General features: G+C 39.3%; 1 protein-coding gene across 2 annotated transcripts in view; it reads right to left on the bottom strand.

Moving 5' to 3' along the window:
* Positions 1-1,942: 1,942 nt before the first annotated feature.
* The window catches only part of cntn5 (contactin 5), a 100,133-nt gene continuing 77,492 nt past the window's right edge, over positions 1,943-24,583 (bottom strand). Inside the window, exons 12-24 of one of the 2 annotated variants that reach the window (XM_087173608.1) lie at positions 23,050-23,194; positions 18,562-18,689; positions 17,989-18,176; positions 16,111-16,231; positions 14,172-14,330; positions 12,082-12,231; positions 11,123-11,193; positions 5,154-5,388; positions 4,955-5,064; positions 4,619-4,805; positions 4,374-4,486; positions 3,385-3,553; positions 1,943-2,863 (exon numbers count right to left, since the gene is read on the bottom strand). In XM_087173608.1, the coding sequence (XP_087029734.1) occupies positions 2,760-2,863; positions 3,385-3,553; positions 4,374-4,486; positions 4,619-4,805; positions 4,955-5,064; positions 5,154-5,388; positions 11,123-11,193; positions 12,082-12,231; positions 14,172-14,330; positions 16,111-16,231; positions 17,989-18,176; positions 18,562-18,689; positions 23,050-23,194 (1,880 nt within the window). In that variant the 3' untranslated portion in view covers positions 1,943-2,759. The remainder of the gene's footprint in view (positions 2,864-3,384; positions 3,554-4,373; positions 4,487-4,618; positions 4,806-4,954; positions 5,065-5,153; positions 5,389-11,122; positions 11,194-12,081; positions 12,232-14,171; positions 14,331-16,110; positions 16,232-17,988; positions 18,177-18,561; positions 18,690-23,049; positions 23,195-24,583) is intronic. The other variant, XM_023404918.2, reaches the window with a different exon arrangement.

Below are 24,583 nucleotides of genomic sequence, written 5' to 3'. Positions count from 1 at the left end.
TATCAACTGATATTTGCTGGAATATCATATTTGAAGGATTTTTAAAAGATTTTTTTTGTGTAGACGAGTCACCCTCATTGTGTATATGGTTTAGGCTTCAGTACAGTCTGATTGAAAAGGAAAGAGGAGAGAAACTTTACACAACCCATGCTCTTACACAACCTCTTCATGTATGTCGACATGGAAACTCCAGAAATACTATTCTCAGCAGCATTGAGTGATTGAGTATATCCTTTAACTTGAAGTTCCTGCCTTCCTAACAGCAAGCGTCAGTCCTGTTGAAGTGTCCTTGGAGCAGAGATGTTGAATCCTTCAGCTTCAGGGTTGCTGTTATATAGTACGTGTGTTACTAACCCTATCAAGTGAAGAGGTTTATTACATTTCAGTGTAGTGTGACCTCTTAAGCCTGGAGCTTATACTCATATACTCATACTGATGGTAAATACTTTTCATAGAACCACTTTTATATTCAGTCTGTAAAATAACAAAACAGAAAAAATTTAACGGCGTCCCAAAAAATATATTTTCTATGAATAATATATTTTCTTATAAAAAATATAATTAATAAAGCAGTTGGGGTGATCTCAACCTGAACAAGTGATTATTTGTTGATTTCAAGCAACATAAATAGCCCTGAAATAATGTAATATAGCACACTGTAGATAACTAAAAGTACAGTATATCCCAGCACACACTGTTGTGCACAGACCCACACAGACGCGGATATTAACCTAGGCGGAGTTCATGTTTTAACTGCTGACACTATAGCTTCTGGCTCTTTGAACCAAATGGGTCCCCTTGCAGGATACATAATCCATTATCATAAATCAGATGCGCCAACACAGACAGGTGCTGCATGAATAATTAAAGGTCGGTACATTAGCACTTGTGTGGAGGTATGTGTTTGAGCCGACGTTATTGAACGGGCTAAAAGCGCCGCAAAACCCCTCCATCCACATTAAACAGCTTAATGCTTTGCACTACAGACGGAAATGATGTACAAGTTAGAAAGAGGAGCCCAACCTCACACCCTCCTCCCTCTGAATGAAACCCAAACACAGAGGTCTGAGTCGGTGGGATACACACAGCTTGGAGCAGTGTTCGTCCTCTGTTCTCCTGTGTGGTCCTATCTCTAGTGGTTGAGCTGGTAGCCTTGTCTGAACCTGAGCGGGTGAGCCAGGTTACTCTGACTGTGTAATGGAGAGTCCAGGGAGCTGGAGGCAGAGCAAGCAAAAGGTCTGCTCAAGCAAGGAGGCTTTAGGACTACAGATCTCCATTCTAACATTAATTACACTTGAGGCAAATTCATTTGGATTTCTGCCCAGTGAGAGATAAGCTTTTACTGCAGACAAGGCAAGAATGGAGCCTGAGAGGAAGGAGAGATACTCTTGATGCTGCCCTATTTGGCTCTGCAGCGGTTCTTTTATCACAGAAAGTTTTGTGGCCTGTAATGCCACGTGTGTGGAATTCAATCAACCTGTAATTTACATAACACACGGCAAGGTGCAAAACTTCAAGTGCAGAGCTGTCTGATAGACCAGCCACACTCCAACAATTACAGATACAATATAGAACGAAAGTGTTGTAGTGAACTTGTTTTGTGTAGAGTGAAATATCTGGAATGCATTATAGCGCTTAAGTTGATTAGTTCATCAACAAAAAATGTAGCAAACATTTTTATTATCCATTAATCATTGGCTATCTATCAGGCAATCAAACCCTATGTGAGAATTGTTTTGAATTGATTGTAAATTAAATATATTTGGCTTTAGGAAACAGAATGGGCATTTTTCTTCTTCTGACATCGTATAGACAAAAAGATTAATTGGTTCATTATGAAATAATCAACAGACTGATCAACAATGAAAATAATTGTTTGTAGCCTGAGTGCATCATAATAAATATTTCTTTTCTAAGAGTTAGAAATTACAAACACCAAGTATTTAAAAAATATACATCACATTTATTTTGTACTGACACCAAGAGTCCGTACAGAGTTGTCTTTGTCTATCGATGTGTTTGGGCACTACAGGTAAGTACCTGTTTCCTACTTCCATACATCCAACAGTCAACAAACTGTATCACCAAGCATTGCTTAATCGCTACCAAGAAACAGAGAGTTTGACATAGCTGACACACACCACTGTGTTTTTTTTTCTTTAAAGGTAACACAATGTACAAAAAGCAAGTCTGGAAATAGTAAGATTCTTGGTTCCATAAAAAACTTTTTTTCTCCTCAATGTGTGAATAAGAAAACAATGCACTTATCTCTACTGAGCTTCTGCTGCATTGCTTGTTAGGCAGCCAAGGGGTAAATTGATGCAGATAAGTAATGAAAAGAAACAGGCCGGCTGATCCCTGTATTACTACCACAGCAGCTTTCGAGGAATTGTTCACGCTCTGTAGAGCCCCAGAGCTGTAGGAGCCGTCTGGAAGTGGTTAGATGCCAGTCAATGAGAGGAACACATGATGTTAAAGTAATGATTAAACAAATCTTTCCACACAATGTACACTACAGTACAACACTACCGTGATGTTGGAAAGAACGGTGCAAATCAAACGTCCAGGGGCTCAAAAGAAACAGGGAACTAAAAAGGATGAACTCTGAAGAGCCGTGTGTTAACTGGCAGACTCAACCCCCTTCGGCAGGCCTCAGGCCCTGTGAGATGGGTAAGGCCAAAGCAAGCAGGCAGTCAGAGGGAATGAGGGAGTGGAAGACCGGTGGCTCCCTCCACGGAAATGAAGACGGCACAGTGGCCTCACCAGGAAGCTGAAGGCACCAGAAGAACCAGGAGCAGTGCTGTCCATGTTAGGCTGGGTGGCAGACAGTGCACTGAGCACTGGTTGCTTTTTGCTCGAACACCTAAGAGAAGAGAGGGAGGGAGACAGGGAGGGAACAGTGAACACTGATGAAAACAAAGATGCTAAACAAAACACCAGAACTGCATTCATTTTTAAAGCTAAATAACTCCATTGATATGAATGAGTTGCTCTCAGGAAGTTTGGAGCTATGAATAAATTGTGTTTTTTCTTATGTAAAAGGAAGAAAAAAGGAAAATGATGAAGAACAGGAAAACAGCGATTCATTGCCCATGAAAAGCTGCTTGGTCATGTTGTGTGCAACGACTGCAAACTTTCTGTTCGTCGTGTTGCTTAAGAGTTAATTGGCTGTGCAAGAGTAAGAAGGTTTGTGGGGGCGAGGTAATTATAACAGTATTAGCCAAGGAAAACTTGGCTGGCACAACAGCTGTGGTGACTCAATTAAGGGCAGAACACAAGATCGCTACAAAGAGAAAACGGAATGCGCATGGGGATTGAATTTCAGAGGTCATGAAACAGAATGTGAGGCTGGGAGAGGAGGCGACTAACTATGTTGGAGCTTACCGGAGGAGGTGACAACTCGAACTTGGGTGCTGACCGCTCCCTCTCCCCCTTCGCTGAGGGCACGCACCTCAATGATGTAGGTGCCTCCCTCTGGCAGTGAGAGCATGGTGGAAGGGTTGATGGTTCTTGTCACCTGGTTGTGGCCTCTGCCCTCCTGTTTGAGTAACACCTGCAGGACACATGCACATTAGGGTTTACAACGTATATACAGCTCATACTTATGACATGTACAGTATATATTCAAGCAATATCACACGAGAGGGAGTCATGTTGTACTGAGTGTCAGTGCGGCTGTGATTCGGTCATAGGTGCACATAATACATAAACATTTTCCTCATTTGCACAGTGCACACTAGCTTGCTACTTTGTCTACGCACTCCTCAGGTGTGCGCTGAAGTATCCAGGCTTCTTCTCTTCATCTTCTTCTGAAGACCATACATCATTTAATTTAAATGTTATTTCTGGAAATATAATCATCTTTGCAAAGTTTGTCACAATTAAAGATAGATAACGGTCATTAATGTAATGCTAATTAACGGTTTATAGAACACCTGTAGATCGAAGTGATACATGTAGTTAAAAGTCCCAGTGCTGTTATACTCTATATCAGCACTCATGGAATATATATATATATATATATATATACATATGAAGACACACTTAAAAGGCTTTGATTGGCATGAAACCAAAACATTATTTTGGTATAGATTCTTTTTTTGTGAGTGCAAGCTAAAGCATCACATTTCACAGAACCCTTATAATACATTTGTCAGTTTATACTGATTCAATCTCAGATTCTGATGTTAACTGATTTCATCAACACCTGTGTGATGTTTCGTTTCCAGCTGCAATGACCAGGTCCTGCAGCTCAATGGCCTATTCGTCATACCAAATTGACAATTATTAACAACTTCACATCCCTTTAGTTGCATTAATATTTTCCTGTTTTATGAAACTGAACAAACACGGCTTTAGCAACAGATCATTACCATGTACCCGATGACATCAGATTCATTGTCTTTTGCCTTCACTGGGTCCCAGCTTAAAGACACGTTGTTGCCCTCTTGAATCCACATGAGGTTGGCTGGTGGTTGAGCAGGGGCTGAGGACAGAATACAGAACTTGTGAACTAGGTCAATTACTACACTTTTTATGAGGGGATTTAGAGCGAACTTAACAGGTAGCCTCTGTTCCATATATAGTATTACATAATTAGTGTCAGTGCTGTACTCACGAGCTTTTCTGGTCTTGGCTGTGACAGCAGCACTAGCAGGACCCTGGCCGATGCTGTTGAAGCCCTTTACTGTGATGAGATACAGACTGTTGCCCTCTAGTCCTGTCAGGACCATGGACGTTTCATTTTTCACAGTTCTTTGTTTTTTTCCTGACTCTTCCTGCTCCATGTCTTTCCAGTAGCTGACCTTTAAACAGAAATGAATGAAAAAAATGCTATTTTCAGACTTCTACTCATGCACAGAGGTATGCATGCTTATGCAAAATGTCACATACTGTATGTAAATGTGCAAGTGTGCACACAAACACACACATCCACAGGCAAACTTATAAAAACCTCATATCCTCTTGGTCTTCCGGGACCAGGGTTGGGCGGTTTCCAAGTGACCCTAATTTCTGATGAAGAAATGCTGTGAGCTTTCACATCAGACGGAGCTTCCCTTGGTTCTGTGAAACGAGTCAAAACATTGACAATCATACAAAAAGTATTCCCTCTGTTCTTTTTTGAATCCCTGCAACCACACGTATTCACTCACCGCCTTCAGCAGAGTGGATGATGACAACCCTGCTGAACGGCCCATCTCCCTTATTGTTGTACACTCCCACCTTCACTTCAAAGGGGGTAAGGGGAGGGAAGGTCTCATCTCTGTATTTGTATGTCGTAGAATCAGCAGAAGTCACCATCTTCTCCTTCCAGCCTCGGGTCCCGTTGGCACGAAATGCAACAATATACCCGAAGCCCTCACCATTTTGGAACTCCTCCGATACCGGCTGAAAATATCACAGAGAGATACAGTCACCCGAGCGTGTCCTTCACTGAGATGGAAGTGCAAACCAGGCTTACTAGCACTAAAGCTCTGTAACTGATGGTGCATTATTTGCACATTTGCACATTTTCTCATTTGAACAGCTTCCTCAGTCCAAACAAGGGTTTCATTAGAATGAAAAAAAAAATATCAAGCATAACTTTTTCCTCTATGGTTGTCCCGTATAAGCAGCTTTCAATTTCCTCCCCATTTACTGTAACTGTCTGCCAGTGTTAATAAAGATGCAGTCAGTCTTCAGTAATAGAAACAAATCAGATCTGGCTCAGTTGTACCCATTATGTAGCTATTTATCTTTCCATGTCTGACAGGAGGATTTTGGGGACACGGGTTTTGTGTGCTGGCTTCAGTGCTTATCTATGGTATTCCTGAAGTGGTAAAACTGGGAGCTGTCTTCCACAGCTGCTCTGTGCTTAATCAAATCAAATGCCAATTTATTAAGTGAGCTAAAATTTAATTAAAATACGAGCTGCAGGGATTAAATCTTTGGCTAAATTTATTAAATGACAAACACCTGTACACCTGTTTTTGGCAACAAGTCTTCCGCTCACGAGGTAATGTGCTGATTTGCATAGGCTTCAAAAGAATATTGTCCCCTGAAGGCATCACCCAAATTAGCCATCTAGTCTACAGAGGGAACGGTGGTGGATGGAGGTGTAGTTCACATTTCATTCAACAACGACCAATCACCATGACTGCCTAATTACAGGGATGATTAGTGAAAATGAATTAGCTTCCATCAAAGCCATCATCGGAGCTGGCAATGGTTTTAAAGACATGCTAACGAATATAAGTCTTTTAAAAACAGCATGAACAAATTAGCTAGTTAAGTCTAGAAACACTTGCAGGTTTGGGAATTGAGATAGTCTCAGATAAGTGTGAGAGTGCCGATAATATAACTGAGGTAAGTCTTAGGGATGAAATTGTGGGGCCTGCTGGGCTCGGTGACGGTGACTGTGGGGGCATCACTAATGGTCCTCCCAATGGCTCCCGAGAAAAAGCAGTCTCTCACCGTCGACTCTAATGAGACGGCTGAATGAAGCTGCGGAGACTGTTTAGTCATTCATCCTGCTTAATAACCCTGCCCACCATGGCCGTCCAGGCTCTGACAACTCTCCACAGATGATTGGAGAGGTGGAACTGCCATGCGCTCACATGCCTCGACTGCCAAAAAGGGCTAACATTCCTGCTCCGTCTCCTTTAATATCCATCTCCATTGATCACAGACGGAGTCCTGATTTATTTCCAAAAGCATTTAACAGAAAGGCGAAGAAATAGGGCAGAACTAAAATGACTTAAAATGCCAAGTAGCAAAAGGAGGACGCTGCATCTAAATAGAACATCACAGCATTGTCCAGTGATACTCTTGAAAACTGACAGACTTATTGATGGGTGATTACTTCTTGTACCCGACAATGGGCAGAGAGGAAGAATCCTTTTTAAAGGAGCACTTTAATTATTCAAGTACATTCTGTACTTCAGATGTGAACCGACCCGATTGCAAAAAATGTCTGAATAATAACAACTGATCAGACTCAATAAGGTTTACACTCAGTTTTCTGCTGAGGCCACTTGATGAAAGATATTGTTCCAGCCATGGAGGTTTGTAACAATCAAGCTGGAGATATAAACAGTTTTATTTGTCTTATAAAGAGAGTCTGTAAGAATTCTGGGTAAGAAACAGTTTCACTAAGAAAGATATTTTATAATGACTCAAATTCATGAATGGCTTGAAAGGACTCTTCGGGTTTTATCTAACCAAGCACCGATCAGTGTTCTGCATAACTTTAAGTATGCCTTGATTGTTCTCCCAACATGGGGTCCTGTATTTATTCATAAGGAGGTCGTCATTGTGTTATACTAGGCAAGCTAATGACAGTTATAAATAGGAAATGGTCTACCACCAAACACCATCCCATCTGGAATGGACATTATCCCCCATAATGTGCCACTGAGGTGCACTTCTCCTCATGTGAAGGTTATCTTCCCAGTGGCAGTTGGCTCCCATGCTTAATAACTACAAGAATAACTGTCAGTTGCTTCCACATCTGTTCACTGTTCCCCTGTTAATATATCCTTCAACTGATCTCAATTGCAAATTTTCAGCTTTGCTCATAGTAATTCTGTACATGGTGCACCCTGAAACTGGCTGAGAGCCAAGCTGTCCACTTGGAAACAGTTCACGCTAATATCCTCTTTACTTAGTGTGAGATTTATTACATTTTCTACAACCATTGTCAAGATCCAGAGTGCAAACTGATATTTATAAACATCCCTGGATTTATTGGGAACGACTCTGAGATTCAAGGTTAATCGTCATTGTGCCTCTCTGGTGGGACCAAATTTAAAATTCAGTACATCTTAATCACTTGCCCGGCTGATGCAGCTCTGTGTAATATACGGTTCAGCTGGCCTTCTTTGAGCTTTGTCAGCAAATTTTGCAATTGTGACCGAGTTGTGCCCTCAAACAAATTTCCAACACAATAAAGTGAGAAACTGTTTAAAATACAATGAGCTATGATCTTGAGGCATTGCTGCTGTTAATAATAAATCAGGAGTTTTTGCCCTGCTGGTAATGAAGCTCTCCACAGCTAACAATACTTGCACATGTGTTCTATAGATCTAACAATGAGGAGAGCCAATTACATATTTGAGCACATTTACCGGAAATTAGCATAAATTGCTTCCACAGAAAAGCTATAAATCTGTAAGTTATCATTATTTCAAGAACTGTATTAAGTAAAGTTGAGTCCAGGGACAATGTCGTCAACATATTATTTTTGTTGTATTAATTTGAAGAGGATCCATTTGTTATAAAATGCTCATATTGTATTATTTGCTGCTGCTATGTCCTAATTCTGCCTGCAATCAATAAAGTCTCATTTTTCTTATCTCATACAGGTGCTTCCTTTTCACAATAACTTGTGGTAAACCTTTCTGCACCAGTGAACTGAAGCCCTTTCTCATTTGGTCTGTTCCTTCTTGGAACAGTTGAAGCTAGCTCAACCCGCTCAAATCCTCCAACGAGGAGTTAAAACTGGGTGAATGCAAGTCAGAGAAAATCATGTCGAATAAAGCAGCAGATGGGTCTAGCATGTCTCCCCTCTGAAATGGAAAAAGGTCACTTTGCCCTAATCATGGGTGCTCACCTGAGCCCTTTCACAACTCACAGACCTCTCCTACAGTACAGATGGCTGCGGAGACCATAACCCCACCTCTGTGTTATCCCACTGGATATAATGCAGATCTTTCTCCTGTTTTTCTATTCCACCAGGAAACCATGACTCTTAGGTCATGGTTTTCCTGTGAGTTCAATGCATCCACACCTGGGTTTTTCTTTTTATCTATTTTACCTGTCTCAACAGCTGTAGCGGTGACTTGTCTGTCGGCTCGAATGGACATCAACAGCATTGACGTTACACTATCAAAGGGCTAAGTGTCATCAAGGTAGTGTGGACATGCTTTTCAGACTCGGAGCAAACTATTCAGCAACACATTAAGCCTGGCAAGGGAATGCTGACTGAAGCCAACCTCGATCACAGCATAAAGTAACAACTTTATTTAGACTGAAGCTTGTATCTCAAACACCACACTCTGCTAAATGCAACAATTTACGATTTTGCTGGTATCGTTTAAAGAATACTTAAAAACATTATGAACAACGCAATCAATAATGTTTCTCCTCGATTTGGAGCTTCAACTCTTTTTCTATTTTATCAAAGTAAACCATCCACTCTTACCCAAACTGAATCACTTCTTGTGCACCAAAGATTTTTACCACAGATAGACCTGTGCCAGACTGGTGGTTAAGAAAGTAAAAGTAAAACATTTTATCAACAATGTAGAAGTTGTGCGAGCTCAGCTGGTGTCAACCTCCTATGCTCAACTCTGCATCTTTAAACAAAGCAAAGCCCTCAATACATCTGTCTTACCACATTTAAGAACATCTCCAGACTCTTCTCATCACTTTCTCACTTGAGTTGTCGAAACTTTTCCTCTATGTTTTAATTAGATCCCACTTTGATGGTTCTGGGAATAGGAAACGCAGGTCCCCAGCACACACAGAGTCAAACTTCAGCTACTCATCATATCTCAACTAAAGTGAATGCAACTGGCTGTAGACTAATGCAATCATCTGTATATCTTAAAATCATTAAACCGTTTCCTTCAAGCTTAGGAACCACAAGGACTGGCGTCGTCCATCAGCCATGCTTTATCCCCCTTAATAACGTCTGACAAGAATTCCCAGGCAACAAAAAGTGAATTAATGAATTCCGCATGCAGCAGCAACCTCTACATGATTATTAAGTCACATTCACATGCAGGATTTATTACTTAGTGACAGTTAAATTCCTAAGGGGACAAACCCAAAGCTGTAGTTTCAGTACAGATGTTTAAAGTGAACCTTGTTTCAGTGGGCTTGTTTTTGCTCTTGGATTACAACACTGATTCTCAACCTGCAGGCTCACGAATGTTCTTAGCAGGGGGTGGTGATGATAAATAAACGTACAAATTTATTATTACATTTTGGGGAGTAATACTTTCTCAAGTCAAACTATGAATATTTACATCTTATACGTTTCACCCCATATTTAATTATGTAAAATATCCTAAAAATAATCACCGTTCTGTGCTTTTACGCCGTGTGTTTTCAGCACTGCAGCCGCTGCTTTGTTTCAGAGGGTCACAAGCAGTAAAAGGTTGAAAAAACACTGGCTTATAATGTGAATTGCATTAAAACAAACTCATAATTCACATAATGAAAAATCAGCATTCATATTTACTGTATTGTTTATTATGTTGTTTGGGGTTATATGTTGACTTACACTGGTGATTACAATTATTATCTCTCCTTTTATTTTAGTTATTTGAAAGTAACTGATTCCTGAGCTTCTCCTCTGAAAGTTGGTATCTTCGTCAGTAGTTTGCTTTAGGGCACAGAAGTCCTAAGTTTGTCTTTGACATGGTTCTGATAATGCAACACAGCCACACACTTCACTAGAAAACAGAGCAGTCTTTCAAATTAACAAATTATTTCTCTGATGCAGAGCATGTGGAGTCCCTTTTCGTGATGACATTGGAGAGGCTTTTATCCTAACCAAGCACCTTTAGCAGTGTAAAATGTTAAACTAATGTAGTGACTGAAAAAAATGTATTGACAGAAATTACACCCATTTTTGCATTTTAATTACACTACCGATGGTAAAGTTTCACATTCAAAATCTTCAAATTATACTGGAAACTTTAGTGAACTCTGAATAATATTTATAATTTGAATATGAAATCCAGTATAACTAATACAGGACCTCTGGCAGTTTCTGCCTCAGATTCTTTAGAAAGCACGAGAATGTTCTGTAATGTAAGCATCTTGAATTTGGAGGTCCTTAAAGGCCTCTCTCATACAGCTTCTGGATATACAGTATATCATTATATTATTTCGGAGAAGTTTTTAAAAAACATTCCACAGTCTGAATGTCATGTCGTTGAGATTCCTAAATGCAACAGGAAGCTGCAAAGATTATTTTTAAGTGACAGTAGACTAAACAAAAGCTTCCATTTGCTGTTTATTCAACAAAAATTTGAATTTGCTCAAGTGAAACACCAGACCCACTGTGACATTTGTGATTTTGCACATGTGTCATCATGCTTGTGCTACAGAGGGTGTTTGGCTGAGGACCTACCTCCCATGAGATGACCAGTTCATGCCTGCGGCCATTCCCTCCACTAACATTTGCGGGTGCCACTGATGGGACTGTGTGAAACAGAAAAAGGTTAACACTGCATCACTGACCAAACACTACAAACTCACTTCAACATGTTTTTGAAAAGCAAAGAAAAGATGAAAATACAGAAAAAAATAAACTTTAGTTTAGATTGAACTGATTTTGATTGATAACTGCAGCGTTCATAATAATGACTAAAATGCATTTCGTGTGTGTGATCGTAACAGAAAACAACATCGCTGTTGCAACAATGTGTGTTAAAATGTTACTGAAGGAAACAAACCTTTAACAGCACCAGAAAACATTAAAAACTGTGTTATTGTGTAATGTTTGTGTCTGCATTAAAATACCTGTCAATCAAACTAAAAATGATAGCAGGTTCCCGCGCTGTGTTTTGAATTTCTTGGCATTTGGATCATGGATTGTAACTTTAAGGATGGATTAACACAACTGTCTGGTGATACAGTAATTAGTCTGTTAATTATGCTGAAGCGATAGGACAGATTAAATAAGCCACTTCCAAATGACCACTGACCTTTGTAATTATTACGTTTTATGGACGAGAAATGAGCAGTAAGTGAAGTGGAACGCTTGATCCAGACTGTCTCAGTGAATTTCTGCTCGCCATAAATAGTGTATTCTGCTGTGTCTTTGCCTCAGGGTGTTTAAGGACTGGCTGCTTTAGCTGAAAACACGAAACTTGTTGGAATTCATGTAAGCTGCTTATTTTCAACTTCTTGCCCAATTAAAATTGAGAATATTAACAATGGCTATATAAGGTGGTCATGAAGTGGCGCATGGGGGCAATCAAGTCATCGGCTGGGATATGCACTCAATAAGTTGCTGGACTTTGGGTGTCTGTCAAAATGTGACTTGAATCTAGTTTATTTCCAGCACTGACGGCTTAAAGGATTTACCTGCTTCTTTAGTCCTTACTCCTCTTGAAGGTGCACTGGGATCTCCAGTCCCGATTGCATTGCTGGCCACCACCCTGAACTCATATTCCACCCAGGGGTTGAGCTCCACAGCAATGGCTGACTCCATGTCCCCTGTCACTGGGTCTGGGTCTGCACACAAGAGTGTTGCTTGCGTATTTATCTATTCAGGACAAGCAGCACATTACAACTACTGCACTTTTTTTCCTCTTGTGAACAGTATGTAAGACACTCAGTGGCAGCTTTCATCTTGAGGGGTGTTTGATTGTGTTCAGATCCACACCGGGTGTTGAAAGTGAAGAATCATAGACTTTTTAAAAACAAACTCCCCTAAATAACAATGCAGCAGGAAAACAACATACAGACAACACAACCATGGAGTTTTCTAGGCTGAACATTCAAAAGTTCCTTGCTGGCCAAGGCAGTCACCTGACCTCAAACAACTGAGCAGGTGTTTCACAGCTAAAGACCAGGCTGGAAAAAAGCAGGAAGTGGTTATGGCTGCAGTACAGGCCTGGCAAAACATCACTGCGGAACATAAATGCTGATGTCTGTGGGTCATAGCCGACGGTCAGTCATTAACTAAAGAGGATTATATATGATTGAATATGATGACTTTATATGATGACGTCAAGATTGTGTTAACTTTCTGTTCTCTGAAATTGGGAGATAATTGGGAGATAATTCCTAAGAGCTGAGATTTGACACTTTAACCTCACAGCCATTGTTTCATTTCAAATCCAATGTGCTGGAGTACAGAGCCGAAAAAAGCAAAACAAATGTAACATTGTCTTAATTCCTATGGACTGCACAGTATTACACCTTCCATCCAGATTCACTGTGATTTGGCATATTTTTTACAGTGGGTGGTGATGACACACAGTTTTCTTGAAACCTAGTGCATGATGTTTTGATGCCTTTGAGAGCTATGTAATTATAAATCACATCCTGTGACTGAAAAAAAAAAAACCTATGAATGTATTTTGAACTGAATTACAAGCAGGTAACACAACTAATCTGGTTTCTTCAGGGCTGCCATAATCAAGCTTTGTCAATATTGATCCTGCAACAACAAACAAACATTGACTGAAAGCATATCCATGTCATAAATGAACCAGAGGTCTCTCTATACTAACTAAGGCAACATTCAGTGAAGCAGTGAAGCTTACATTCTTATCATCCGGAGCAGCTCACTATGAGACCACTCTGTCAAGCAAGCTGCTCTTCAAACATGAGCCGATAACTATGTTTGCAAGGAGTGGGAGTTAAAAGCCCAATCCCCTTTATGCTAATCTTAACAAGTTCAACACTGACAATACATCACAGACTCCTAATTGTGCTTTATCAAATTAAATGTGGTTGAACAGGCTTGATGCGAGAGGAATGTATACAAAGTATGATTTATATATCTGTGGGGATGAATCATTATCACACCTTCAACTCTGCTTTTATTACCACATGGCATATTAAGATGAATTACACACAATGCTTAGCAAGAATTCATCCTTTAATACTAAGTGATAGTAATTAATGGTTTTTCTGTCAAGGTACAGAAAAAAGGAGCTATTTCGTTTTTAAGCAGCAGAAGTGCATTTAAACTAAATGAACATGGATAAGTGTTATAATTCAAGCCCAAAAGGTTAATTTCCCCACTAACTGCTGATATGACACCGAATAAAATTCAAACCAATGACATTTGATATAAGCTCAAATTACTTTTTGCTAAGCTCCTCTGAACAACAGCCAAGTTCAAACGTTAAACGACAGAATTGGAAATTTCAACTTCTTAAACAGGCATCTGAGAATAACGCCTCAGTTAGAGTTTTGTCCAGAGCCAGTGTACAACACTCGACCCGTTACTTTATCGATGAGATTTAAAAGTCTGATTGCGTTAATATGTAAAAGTAAATTGCCATAACAATTTTTAATTATGTTACTTGAAAACAGTAACCTTGTTCTAGTTGGGCAGATTCACTATCTCTGCACATGACTTTGGGCAGGATTAAGGCCTTTATATGGCCCCACATTAACCTCCCAGATCTAGGGGCTGCAATTTGCTCTTTATTGATTACCTGTTTTGACAGTTTGCCAGCCTAATGAAAATGGGCTGCGGGCCTGTAAATTATAGGTGCTGATAGGGCTGTGGTTGTCTAGGCCACGAGTCCAGGACAGGGTGGCTGTGGTATCTGTGATCTCCTCCACTATCACCACTCCAGGGGGTCCAGGAGGACCTAAAAAAAAGGATAGGAGACGCAAATTAAATTGCGGGTTTGAAAGGTTGAACCACGACAGCATCAAATATGTCAAGACAGAAGGGAAAAACAAAACAACCTCTGCTGCCGTTTGAATGAATTCTAAACTGGTTCATATTGTGATGTCTTCATCATGCATAGTCTCTATTAGATACACTGATGCATGCAACCATGCAAGCATTAAAAAGGATGTGCAGCTGTGTGCATGTGGTGACAATATCAATTCCCTGTTGTAATCTTTGCACAAACAAACAATAGACAAAAACACGACATACTAAACTGAACCAGGATTCGGGCTGACACAGATCTGCTGCCAAGGATTTCATGCTGATTAAGGGATATTGAAGCTTTCTTTTTTGGGGCTTCGGAGGCAGTTTGCCAGTTCTGCTGTGCATGACTGTGTGGTAGACCTTCCTGTGTTTTAATACAGCTGAACATATGTTTACCTTAGTCTTCAGAACTAAATGTAATCTGCAAGTGCAGCAAACGTCTAAGGACTCTGGGGGGAACAGCTGTAAATGAAAAGCTGGCAGCTGGTACACTCAATGAAAACCAATCTACTGTGTCTCCAAAAAGTGCCCATTAGAAGGTTATGCTGAAAGGTGCATTTGCATTTCCGGACATTAAGATGCATTTTGTGTCACTATAGGAACAGTGAGCACCAACACCATCGCATAAACCCTCCCCTGTAGCAGTGCTTGATGTTGAATGACAGTAATTAAATACATCAATACTATAGTGGAGATGGGTGATAAGGCTGAAATACATATTTTTTTCTGATATAGATGTATAAAATGATATGGCAAAACCACCCAAAATACCTAACTTAAATTTGTCCTTCACAATTCTTTTGGCAACAGAATTTCTGTAAAGTGATAACACTATACCTACCAACCTCACCCAACGCCCCGCCTTCACACAACTCCACTGAAACTCAATTATAATACTATAATAGTGAATTATTGCCCACCCAAACCAAACTCAATTTAGCTTTCGCTGGATGTCGGGTCCTAAAATGTAAGTGCTTGCCATCTCACAGGAAACCCTCCTTGGGCTAGGAAACATGGATAAAGGCTCACATGCTAAATGGCTGCATCACAGCCTTAAAACATGTATTACTGTGTCATCCTAAGGAAGGCAAAAACAGACCACAAGCTGCTTGGACAATAATCGTTACGTTACATTATCAGCAACATTCAGAAACTGCCACAGAATCTGATCACTAGACATTCAGCCAATCTGTTTAACAGCTCAATTAAACTTGTTCATGCAGACAGACCGTCTGCACAGCCACATTCATGGTGACCATAAAAAATTAGTCAAGATGATCAAAAGGAGGCAATAACGTGGAAATAGTCATTGTGCCATTGTGTCCACCGGGAGCAAATTTCGAATGTCTAATTAACCAACTTCTGAGACCTGCTGCACTGGAAGCAAATCTGTGGCTAATTTCCTGGATTCACTGAAAATGCTAACATTATTTCATAGTATTGCCAACTGCTTTAAAGGACAAGAATGCAAATTTTTAATCTATAATAAAACATTAGTTAGGTACCCACATGTACACTGATCATTCCTCCTGTTCCCGCTCAAAAATAGTAATTCTTTCTCAGTGTCCAGGAATAAACTTTCCAATAATAATTCAGCATTCTATTCGAGGGTGGTGGTTCAGTTCAGGGGGGTCAGCGAGTCGCTACGTCCAGCAAAGAGTGTACAAGACATCACATAGTACTGGTGCACTGACAGGTAACAAGCTCACCTCGCACAAGAAGTTCAGCCTCTGCAAATACAGTGTCAGCACTGGTCTGGGCCCGACATCCGTACTTCCCAGCATGCTTCAACAAAATGCTCCTAATCATCAGATCCACTGTTGAAGACTGCTGCAATTGGTAAAGCAAAGCATAAAAAGTTAGGTATTAAGAAGAGTAAAGAGTAAATGTGTTTGACACGAAAAAAAACGTGATTCCTTTACATCTTGTAGAGGCTCATGTGGTTTGAGAGATTTCTGTTTAATTCAGGTGCTCGCTTCCTGCTACATTCTTTAGCTACCCTTATTTTCTCTCCGTTGAAATGAGAAATGCCTCAGGCAAGACTGGGAATAATTCAAGGTCTACAGGCAGCTGTTTAGCACGAAACCTGATTAAAATTACAAACCATGCATCAGCCAGGAATCTGTTGTGCCTGTAAAGGATTGTCACTGCAAATACTTTCCCTCCAGAGTATGGGTAGCAGCAGAGGACACATCAGGACAGATGTGATTTTAACATCCACTGTTGATAGAGGAATAGTGACATAAACAGGACTCCCTGCTCTCTTGCAAATTTGTTTTTAACTTCATTTTATGGTTTAGACACTAATGATTTTTTTTTGTATTATGGAGAGGGGAAGTCTCAGATGTTACTTAGTAATAATATGACACTAAATTAAAACAAAAAGGTTATTCCAGTGTGCGACATGAAGAGTAATATCTGAAACTTTGTTTTAAGTTGAGTTTACTTCTTATGATACAAAATGGTGCATCTAAAAATAGATACACTGAAAAAGAGTAAACTGACCGTTTCAATTCACTTAAACACTTGATGATTAGTGTGTATAAGAGTGTTATTCTACAGTAACCTTTTCTTTTCTGATGGTCTCTGTTGTTGATTCTCTGTTTACCATGGATAACTCATCTGAACCGACTACTGTGGTATATCTCTTATAAATATGCACAATGGAGAATGGACAGTGTATATTTTGCTGAACACAATACCACTGTACACCAAATATGGTTAACCAGGGTAAAAATTACGACTTATAATTAGGCATAAGTAAAATATAGATTTCATAACGGAGCCTACAAAAAAAAGGTTAAAAAGTCAAAAGTGAAATGGCAAGGTTAACAATGCAACCTCGATGTTGAGGAGAGGCATAGGTTAAATGCCTCCCTGTTTGTGTATATTTTCATTTTCATTTGGAGAATTCATCCAACATCTTTCCCTGAGGATCCTCGACCCTGCATCCTTTGACCTTTTCTAGATGTCTTCAGTCAAACGGAGAGACAAACAAACAGAAACAACGGACCCAATTAGGCTCTTATTTTTTCAGAAGGGGCCTTACTACTGCGCAGTTGTTGTGAATGGATTTGTAACCATATTTATTACAAAGCCATAATTTGATAAGAAAGATGATGGTAGACCATGTTACATATCTACAAAAGCCATAATACGCATTAAGAGATAGAAATATTTACCATGTTTTATATCTAGTATTTCTTGTCTCCATCATTATTCAGTCTCTAGTTGTGTGTTCATTTTCACGAAAAGATACAATTGCACAGGTGCAAATCAAAACAACAGACTTTACTTTGATATACAGTATATGATTACGTAATTCAATGGAGGTCTTTGATGATACCTGAGGTAGTCTGCCTTTAGTGAAACTGATTCTGATTTTCACCTATAGCAAGTGTTTGGTGCAATAAGTAGTAAAAAAATAATGAACATAAAGAGGCAACATAAAGTCAATTAAACAGATGAACAATTATACAGAGACAGAGTTGCAACAAAGACAGACAGACAGACAGACAGACAGACAGACAGACAAACAGACAGACAGATAGATAGATAGATAATCTTTATCCTATTTTTGCTCTTACTCTCACTCTTACTGTTTGGATGTATTCAAAGTGGCCGCCATCCTGCTGAAAGTTGATTGGTCTCTGGTTGAAAAACCATTGAAAAGCCACATCCAGCGACGAGTCATGTGTTGCCTTGCAGCTCAGCACCACGCTCTCCCCCACCGTCACCTCCACTCTGATTGGGCTAAGCTCCACACGCATGGCCTCTGGAAGCACAAAGCTGCTGCACTGTCACCTCAGGCTAACCCAGAGCAGCTGCATTTGAGTGTGACATCACTGCCAGAGCAATCATGAAAAAACCCAGCCCTAACCTGGGAAACAACACTCACTTTTGTCAGTTAAATATCCTGCTTAGCTCTGATCTAGACTGTGCACAGTGCATCTGTGAGACAGAGGTCTTTACAATGTTAAAGTGTGTCCTTGTAATATGATTCTTGAATGCGAGAGCGCTTGGTTCACGGTTGAGCAAGCACGATAAATTTCCTGGCACCCGAGCAAAAGTGGGAGGAAAAAATGACATTGGGGACTGTTTACTAGTGGCCGACTTGTGCTAATTTGGCAGAAAATAAAGGCCCCCAGGGCATCACTTACCTTTTACCCACAGTATGGCAGTCATCTCTGCTGAGCCCAACTGATTCTCTGCCCGACACACATAGCTCCCCTCATCCGCTCGGCTGGAGTTAACAATTCTCAGGGTGTTGTTCCGTAACAACATAATCCTGTGAGAAAGGACACAAAAATCAATACTGGTATGAGAAACAAATTCACGTACGAACAGTTGCACTACAAGTTCAGGCATGAGGTTATGTGTTTGTGGTTGTGTCGGGTTACAAGAATAGCAATATTCACTGGGGATGAGAATAAAAAAAAAACTTAAAACGAACTGCTCAGATATTCTTGAAATAATCATCCACAAGAGATTCCAGTGGAAAATATTAAATAATATTATGTTTACAGCTAACAAGTTATTATCACTGAATTGAAGGACAAAAAGCATCTGACAGTAAGTTGTTTGTGTTACAAAAAAGCTCAGAGGAATGAGGCATGTGAAGTCAAGAACAGTGTTTGTATTTGTTGTGTAACCTTCAACAAGCAAACATGGAGGTAAACCTTTTTCAATAAAGAGCAATCAACAATTTAAATGTGATAACGAATCTGATTTGCAGATACCACTGAGTAGCCGTATCTCGAACAGGATTAAAACACATGGTATTAAAGACACAAATTTTCAGTAAATGAGAAAAAGTGACATCAAAGCATTGATATAAGAAAACAAAAAACAAAACAAAGTATTCGTCTGACTTTCAATGTGGGTACAATGATGCACAATATCTTGTCTTGTGCCTTTACAAGAACACAACAGGCAGCCATTTGCGTAATTACAGTATAATTTAGAATTGATTAAAGGAAAATCTCAGAACATTTGTGGAGAACAGTACACAACATGAAATAAAACAGATGTTATGATTCTTTCTTCCTCTGCATCAATATTTACATAAATCTAAATAAATGTTGCATTCATCATTCACAGCGCTCATGAATCCACCTGACAAACCTTAAGTACTGCTACATTCACTGAATCTAAAGCAAAAATCTGTCAAACCACACTATGCACATCGCCGAGCTGTCGTCCTGGGGAACACAAGTGTAATAGAGAGAAAAAACAAGACCACGTCTGCATTCATAAGTAGCCCCTTATCCAGCTGAAGGACACCAACAATATGGTATTAACAGTTTGCTCTGACTTGTAAATAACAGCTGGAGAATTAAGTGCTTGGCATTACATAGTAAAGGATGTAACTGTATCCAACAACACTGGAAGCAGGTGTGTGAGCAGACGGCTGCAGAGCAGGAATCATGTGAAAATATAGCATTGTGAGTTATGTTAAAGGACTGCTTTCCCCTCAGTGTCCAGTGCAAACCACTGTTATTCAAAATATATATAATTATATAACATTTGATTTCAGCATGGCCTACAGAGGTGGGGGTGCATATTTACAAAGTTATATTTTTCTTATTCCAAAAACAATTTAATCCCAAATCAAACAATCAAAACGATGGTAGGGGTGTGAGGTATTCTTGTCTTTTAATTGAATTCATTTTGGTTGGCATTTATATTTATTTATACTTACACTAAGCTCTTTCATCATGGGCGAGGTGATTGAAATTGGCAAAGAGAAACTCATGAAGGCGTGACAAAATCTTGCCACACATAGACAATTCAGAAGCAATCTGCAGCCAGGAGACATTTTTCAAATTAGGGAGGAAATTCACATCCGACAAGGACACTGAGGCAGAAAGGACAAGATAGGGACTGTTGGGTATACAGAATATGCAAATCAATTCAACCTTAGGAAATTTAGGGGAAACATTAGAAGATCACAGCAAACCTATAGCATTTAAAAATATATATGTTTTAACCTGAAGCAAGGTTTCAAACTGACTACTCCCGAATGCTCATTATTTATATATAAAATCATTAATCAATAATGGATTTGAAAACTTTCACAATTTTTATATTTAAAAATGCCAAATATGCATCTACTTACTGTCTTAAACAAAGGGTCTGTGGGTTTCAATTGAGTCTGCCACGTACTTTCATACTAATGGGATTAATACTTTCTATTTAAGAGACAAAAGCCCTGAACATTAGCGGAAATCCATGTTAATTACAAACCTTCATTAAGTCAGCACAGCTGTCAATGCCAGATAAACGTGAAGCTGTTTCGATTCCTTCCCTGTTCTTCCAAGAATAGAACGTCTCTCCATCCATAAACTCTTTACTTTACTATAGGTAATGGCAGAAAATCCTTGCAGGAGTCACCCTGGCCAAGACCTGAAAACACATGACTCCTCTTGTTTATTTTGACTTTTTCAGATAGAAATCATCCTTTCACAAGGTTGATCTCCAGTTGAGCGGTGACCACCCCGCCCCGCCTAAAAACACTGTCTTATCCAGTTCGTTAATTCACTATAGTACTGTTAAGTTGCAACAAACATCCTATTAGAGTATCAAACTCTAATTGGATTTGAGTTTTCGATTATAAAAAGCACTGTGTATAAGACCTTGAGACGAATCTTTGAGGAAAGTTACAATTACTGATTGCAGAAATTATTTAAGATCATGAAGAAAATGAACCACATCCATATATAATGCCAACACTTAATAGTGAATGATGAATTAAGCTGACGGGAGAGATTAACTAGCTGCTTTGACAATATTTTTTCTGAACAATTGTCTGCTCTCCTAAGACACGACTTCGGTCAGATAAAGTCAGATAAAAACAAGATCAGGGCGTTCGAACAGGTATGAATTTCACCGTCGTGTACGTCCCCACTGAAAAATAGATTTGTAAGGGTTTGACAAATACCTCAAAGGTTTTATCAGATCCAGACAAGTCAGGGTCATTAATCACCATTTTAGGACAATACACTCACTAACTTATCCCCATCCATCAGTTCCACTGGAGCCAGCTCTTTTAGAGAAAATAGAAAATTACCTCTGAGGACCATTTTCCTTTCAATGGGAAATTAAATATTTTGCAGATTTGCACCAGTCTCTGAAATTACCATGTTACACTAATTCCTGAACACTCTCATTCTTTCCACCTGTTAAAGGTATTAAGATTTGTCGCTGCCTGTTTGAAGGAGCGACACACTGCGGATCTGATTATCAACTGGATGCCCTTGCTGCAAGGCTGTTGAACAGACTGCTGAATCTTGGCTGATAAACAGAGGACCCATTCTCTCACTCAAAACTCGGGATGCTCAGCAGTGACTGATAATTTCTGTGGTGTCGCTCAGTTTGATTGATGGACCCTCGCCCTGCTCAACCCCCTCTAGGTACCACAGAGAGATGTTTCTCATAAAAGATGATGTATCAAACTGCATGTGAATTCCAAATGCAATTGTACAGTCTAAATTGTCAGCATCCGTGAGAAGGAGGTGGGGTTGAGTATGCGTCCCCGGAGCTTTGCCAGTACCTTAGGTGTTTTATTTTAGCAGTGACACTTAATTTCAGTTACAGTAATGAAACTGTGATGTGTTACAACGAGACATGTATACAATTCCTCAAAGGCCTGAGCCAGAATGCTAACACTTGAATTTATGCCATGAAACTATGATGAAAAACAATATAGAGATATTGAGGAGACAAACTTTTCATGACTTCATACATATTTTACAGGGCAATTAACTTTCTCTCACAATATTCTCTTCTCTAAACTGTGCAGAAGAAAAAAATCTGGTACTATTTATAACTAAGAGCCAGTAAATCCACCCATGCCTTCAAAGAAAAATGTACACAATCTATCCCAGTGGTAACAGCAAAAATGGATCCTTTGTGTGTATGTCTAAAATTCTGAACCATGGCCTCTGCTGTTTTGGATGCACAATAAAGGACTAAAGGCAGATCACTACTTCAGTGATCTTTCCTGATACAATATCATTTTGTACGCATGTTTTACACGTCTCCCTTTCTTTTCAATACCACACATTGTACCAGCACAAAGGCATAGATGTTATGACAGTATAATATACACAAAGATGTGTCAAACAGTGGAGATCTACTATACTGTTTCTACTAAACGATTTATCTCTGGCTTTATTAGGCCAATGATGACGATGTTGCAAATCAGTGACCAGGAAAGCTTTATGGCACCAATGTTTGTCATATACTTAACTCACTACTTTAGCCCAAATAGACATTTCCATCTGGATATTTTCTCTTTTTTTTTTCAATTTAAAAAATAAATAAATCACTGTATCACAATATTCAGTATGTTGCTATGAACTAAGTATGTGCTGTTATGAATATGTGCTGAAAAGAAGACTTTATATTGGGTTAAGGTTTGAACACCTGCACTGCTGAAGTGTCCTTGAACACCGGATCCTTACCAGCTTTGGGGCTCCTACAAACTGCATGTAAATGGACAATCTTACAGAGATCAACAACTCAGTGTACTTCAAATTTCTTATAGCAACACATTATAACTGACAGATCAAAATGAGATAATCCAGTATGTAAATAGCTACTTCTATTTGAGAGTGAAACATGATGCTTGTAAATTGCAGCTGTACCTTTTATTTGGCTGTATCCTTCTGTCTCCTCTCTTCCATGTTATCCGTGGTTTGGGCGACGCTCTGGGTTTGCATTCAATCGATACGTCTTTTCCAAGCGTGGCGATGACCCGGATGGGATTGGGGACAAAAATAGGTGCCGATGCTGTGTAAGAAAAACACACAACATTTTAGGGTGAATTAAAAAAATAAATAAATTCAAAAGAAAATCTAGACCATCTTGTGATGGAATGACACCAGCTCCAACACCCATCAACAGCTGATGCTGAGTCATGTGTACTCATCTAATGAGAGTCATTGCGAATGCAAAAATGTGTCTCTCCTTCTTCTCTTAGATCTCTGCATCAGTACAATTTTAACTGACAGACTTCAGAAATGTGTGGGTCTCTCTGACTGTGTATTAGTTTGGTTTCAATCTTATTTAACTGGTGGACAGTCTTTTGTCAGACTAGGTGCTCATACAGTATATCTGATACTTATGCTATTCAACATGGTATTCCTCAAGGGAGCATTCTTGGCCCAATTTTATTTTCACCATATATGTTCCCACTGGGAAACATTATCAACCATCACCATGTAAATTACCATTTTTATCCTGATGATACACAATTGTACATCTGTTTCGCCAAATGACCCCAATGCACGGCATGCTCTTATTTCTTGTCTCACAGACATTAATGTATGGATGGGCAAAAACTAAATCCAAAAAAAAAACCCTGAGATTCTTATAATAGGAACAATAGCAGCTAATAAAAGTCGTATCATGGTCAACACACTAATATTCATAGTGTGCTATAGCTGTAGCTATTTCCAAAGCCCTGTGCCTCACACAAGGTAAGGTGTGTGCTACCAGCTCGATGGAAAATGAGAATTCTCATGCTGCTCTGTGTCCGCTGAATGGCACATCTATCTGCCAAAACTTGACTAACTTATTTCCGTGAGTGAAATTTTCTGTCCCCTAGTGATAAAAAAACAAAACAAAAAACAGTTCACTTAATGCACTTTCAATCACTGTGTGGTTGCTAAAATGTAACAATTATAGATGTCATATGCATTCCACCTCATCAACTGTGGCATTTCAAAGTAATTATTTCAAAAATGCTACAGGGTTAGTATGACACATCATGAGTCAAAGCAAGGCTTGACCAAAATACTTATTTTTTTCACAGTAATAACCTGATTTTCCACAAGGTATAAAGCATGCTATTATTCATATACTGTATAATGTACCATACTTTGTCTAACGGTAATTCTGTGCTAATTCAGTATCCACTACAGTTATATAAATACACACTATGTTGTGTTTTGAAGCTTAATTACTAAATAACTGTCATCATGTTACTGATTTGAACTGCTTATAGGAAAATTGTTTTTAACCCATATTTAACCAGGCTGCCTGAGTGAATAATAAATACTAATATAAACCTTTTTAACAATTATGGGTTGCTCATGAGAACAAATAAAGCAGTAATGGTCTAAATAAGGCTTAAGGCCTTAAAGTTGGTGTGCTACTGGTATAGAGTTGTATTACACA

The sequence above is a fragment of the Seriola lalandi genome, unplaced genomic scaffold (genome assembly GCF_002814215.2).
Source record: "Seriola lalandi dorsalis isolate HSWRI2012SDOR001 ecotype SW California unplaced genomic scaffold, Sedor1 jcf7180002054257, whole genome shotgun sequence".
Classification (NCBI taxonomy): Eukaryota; Metazoa; Chordata; class Actinopteri; order Carangiformes; family Carangidae; genus Seriola; species Seriola lalandi.
The sequence above is the reverse complement of the archived record's forward strand: the minus strand, read 5'-3'. Positions and strand labels throughout refer to the sequence as shown.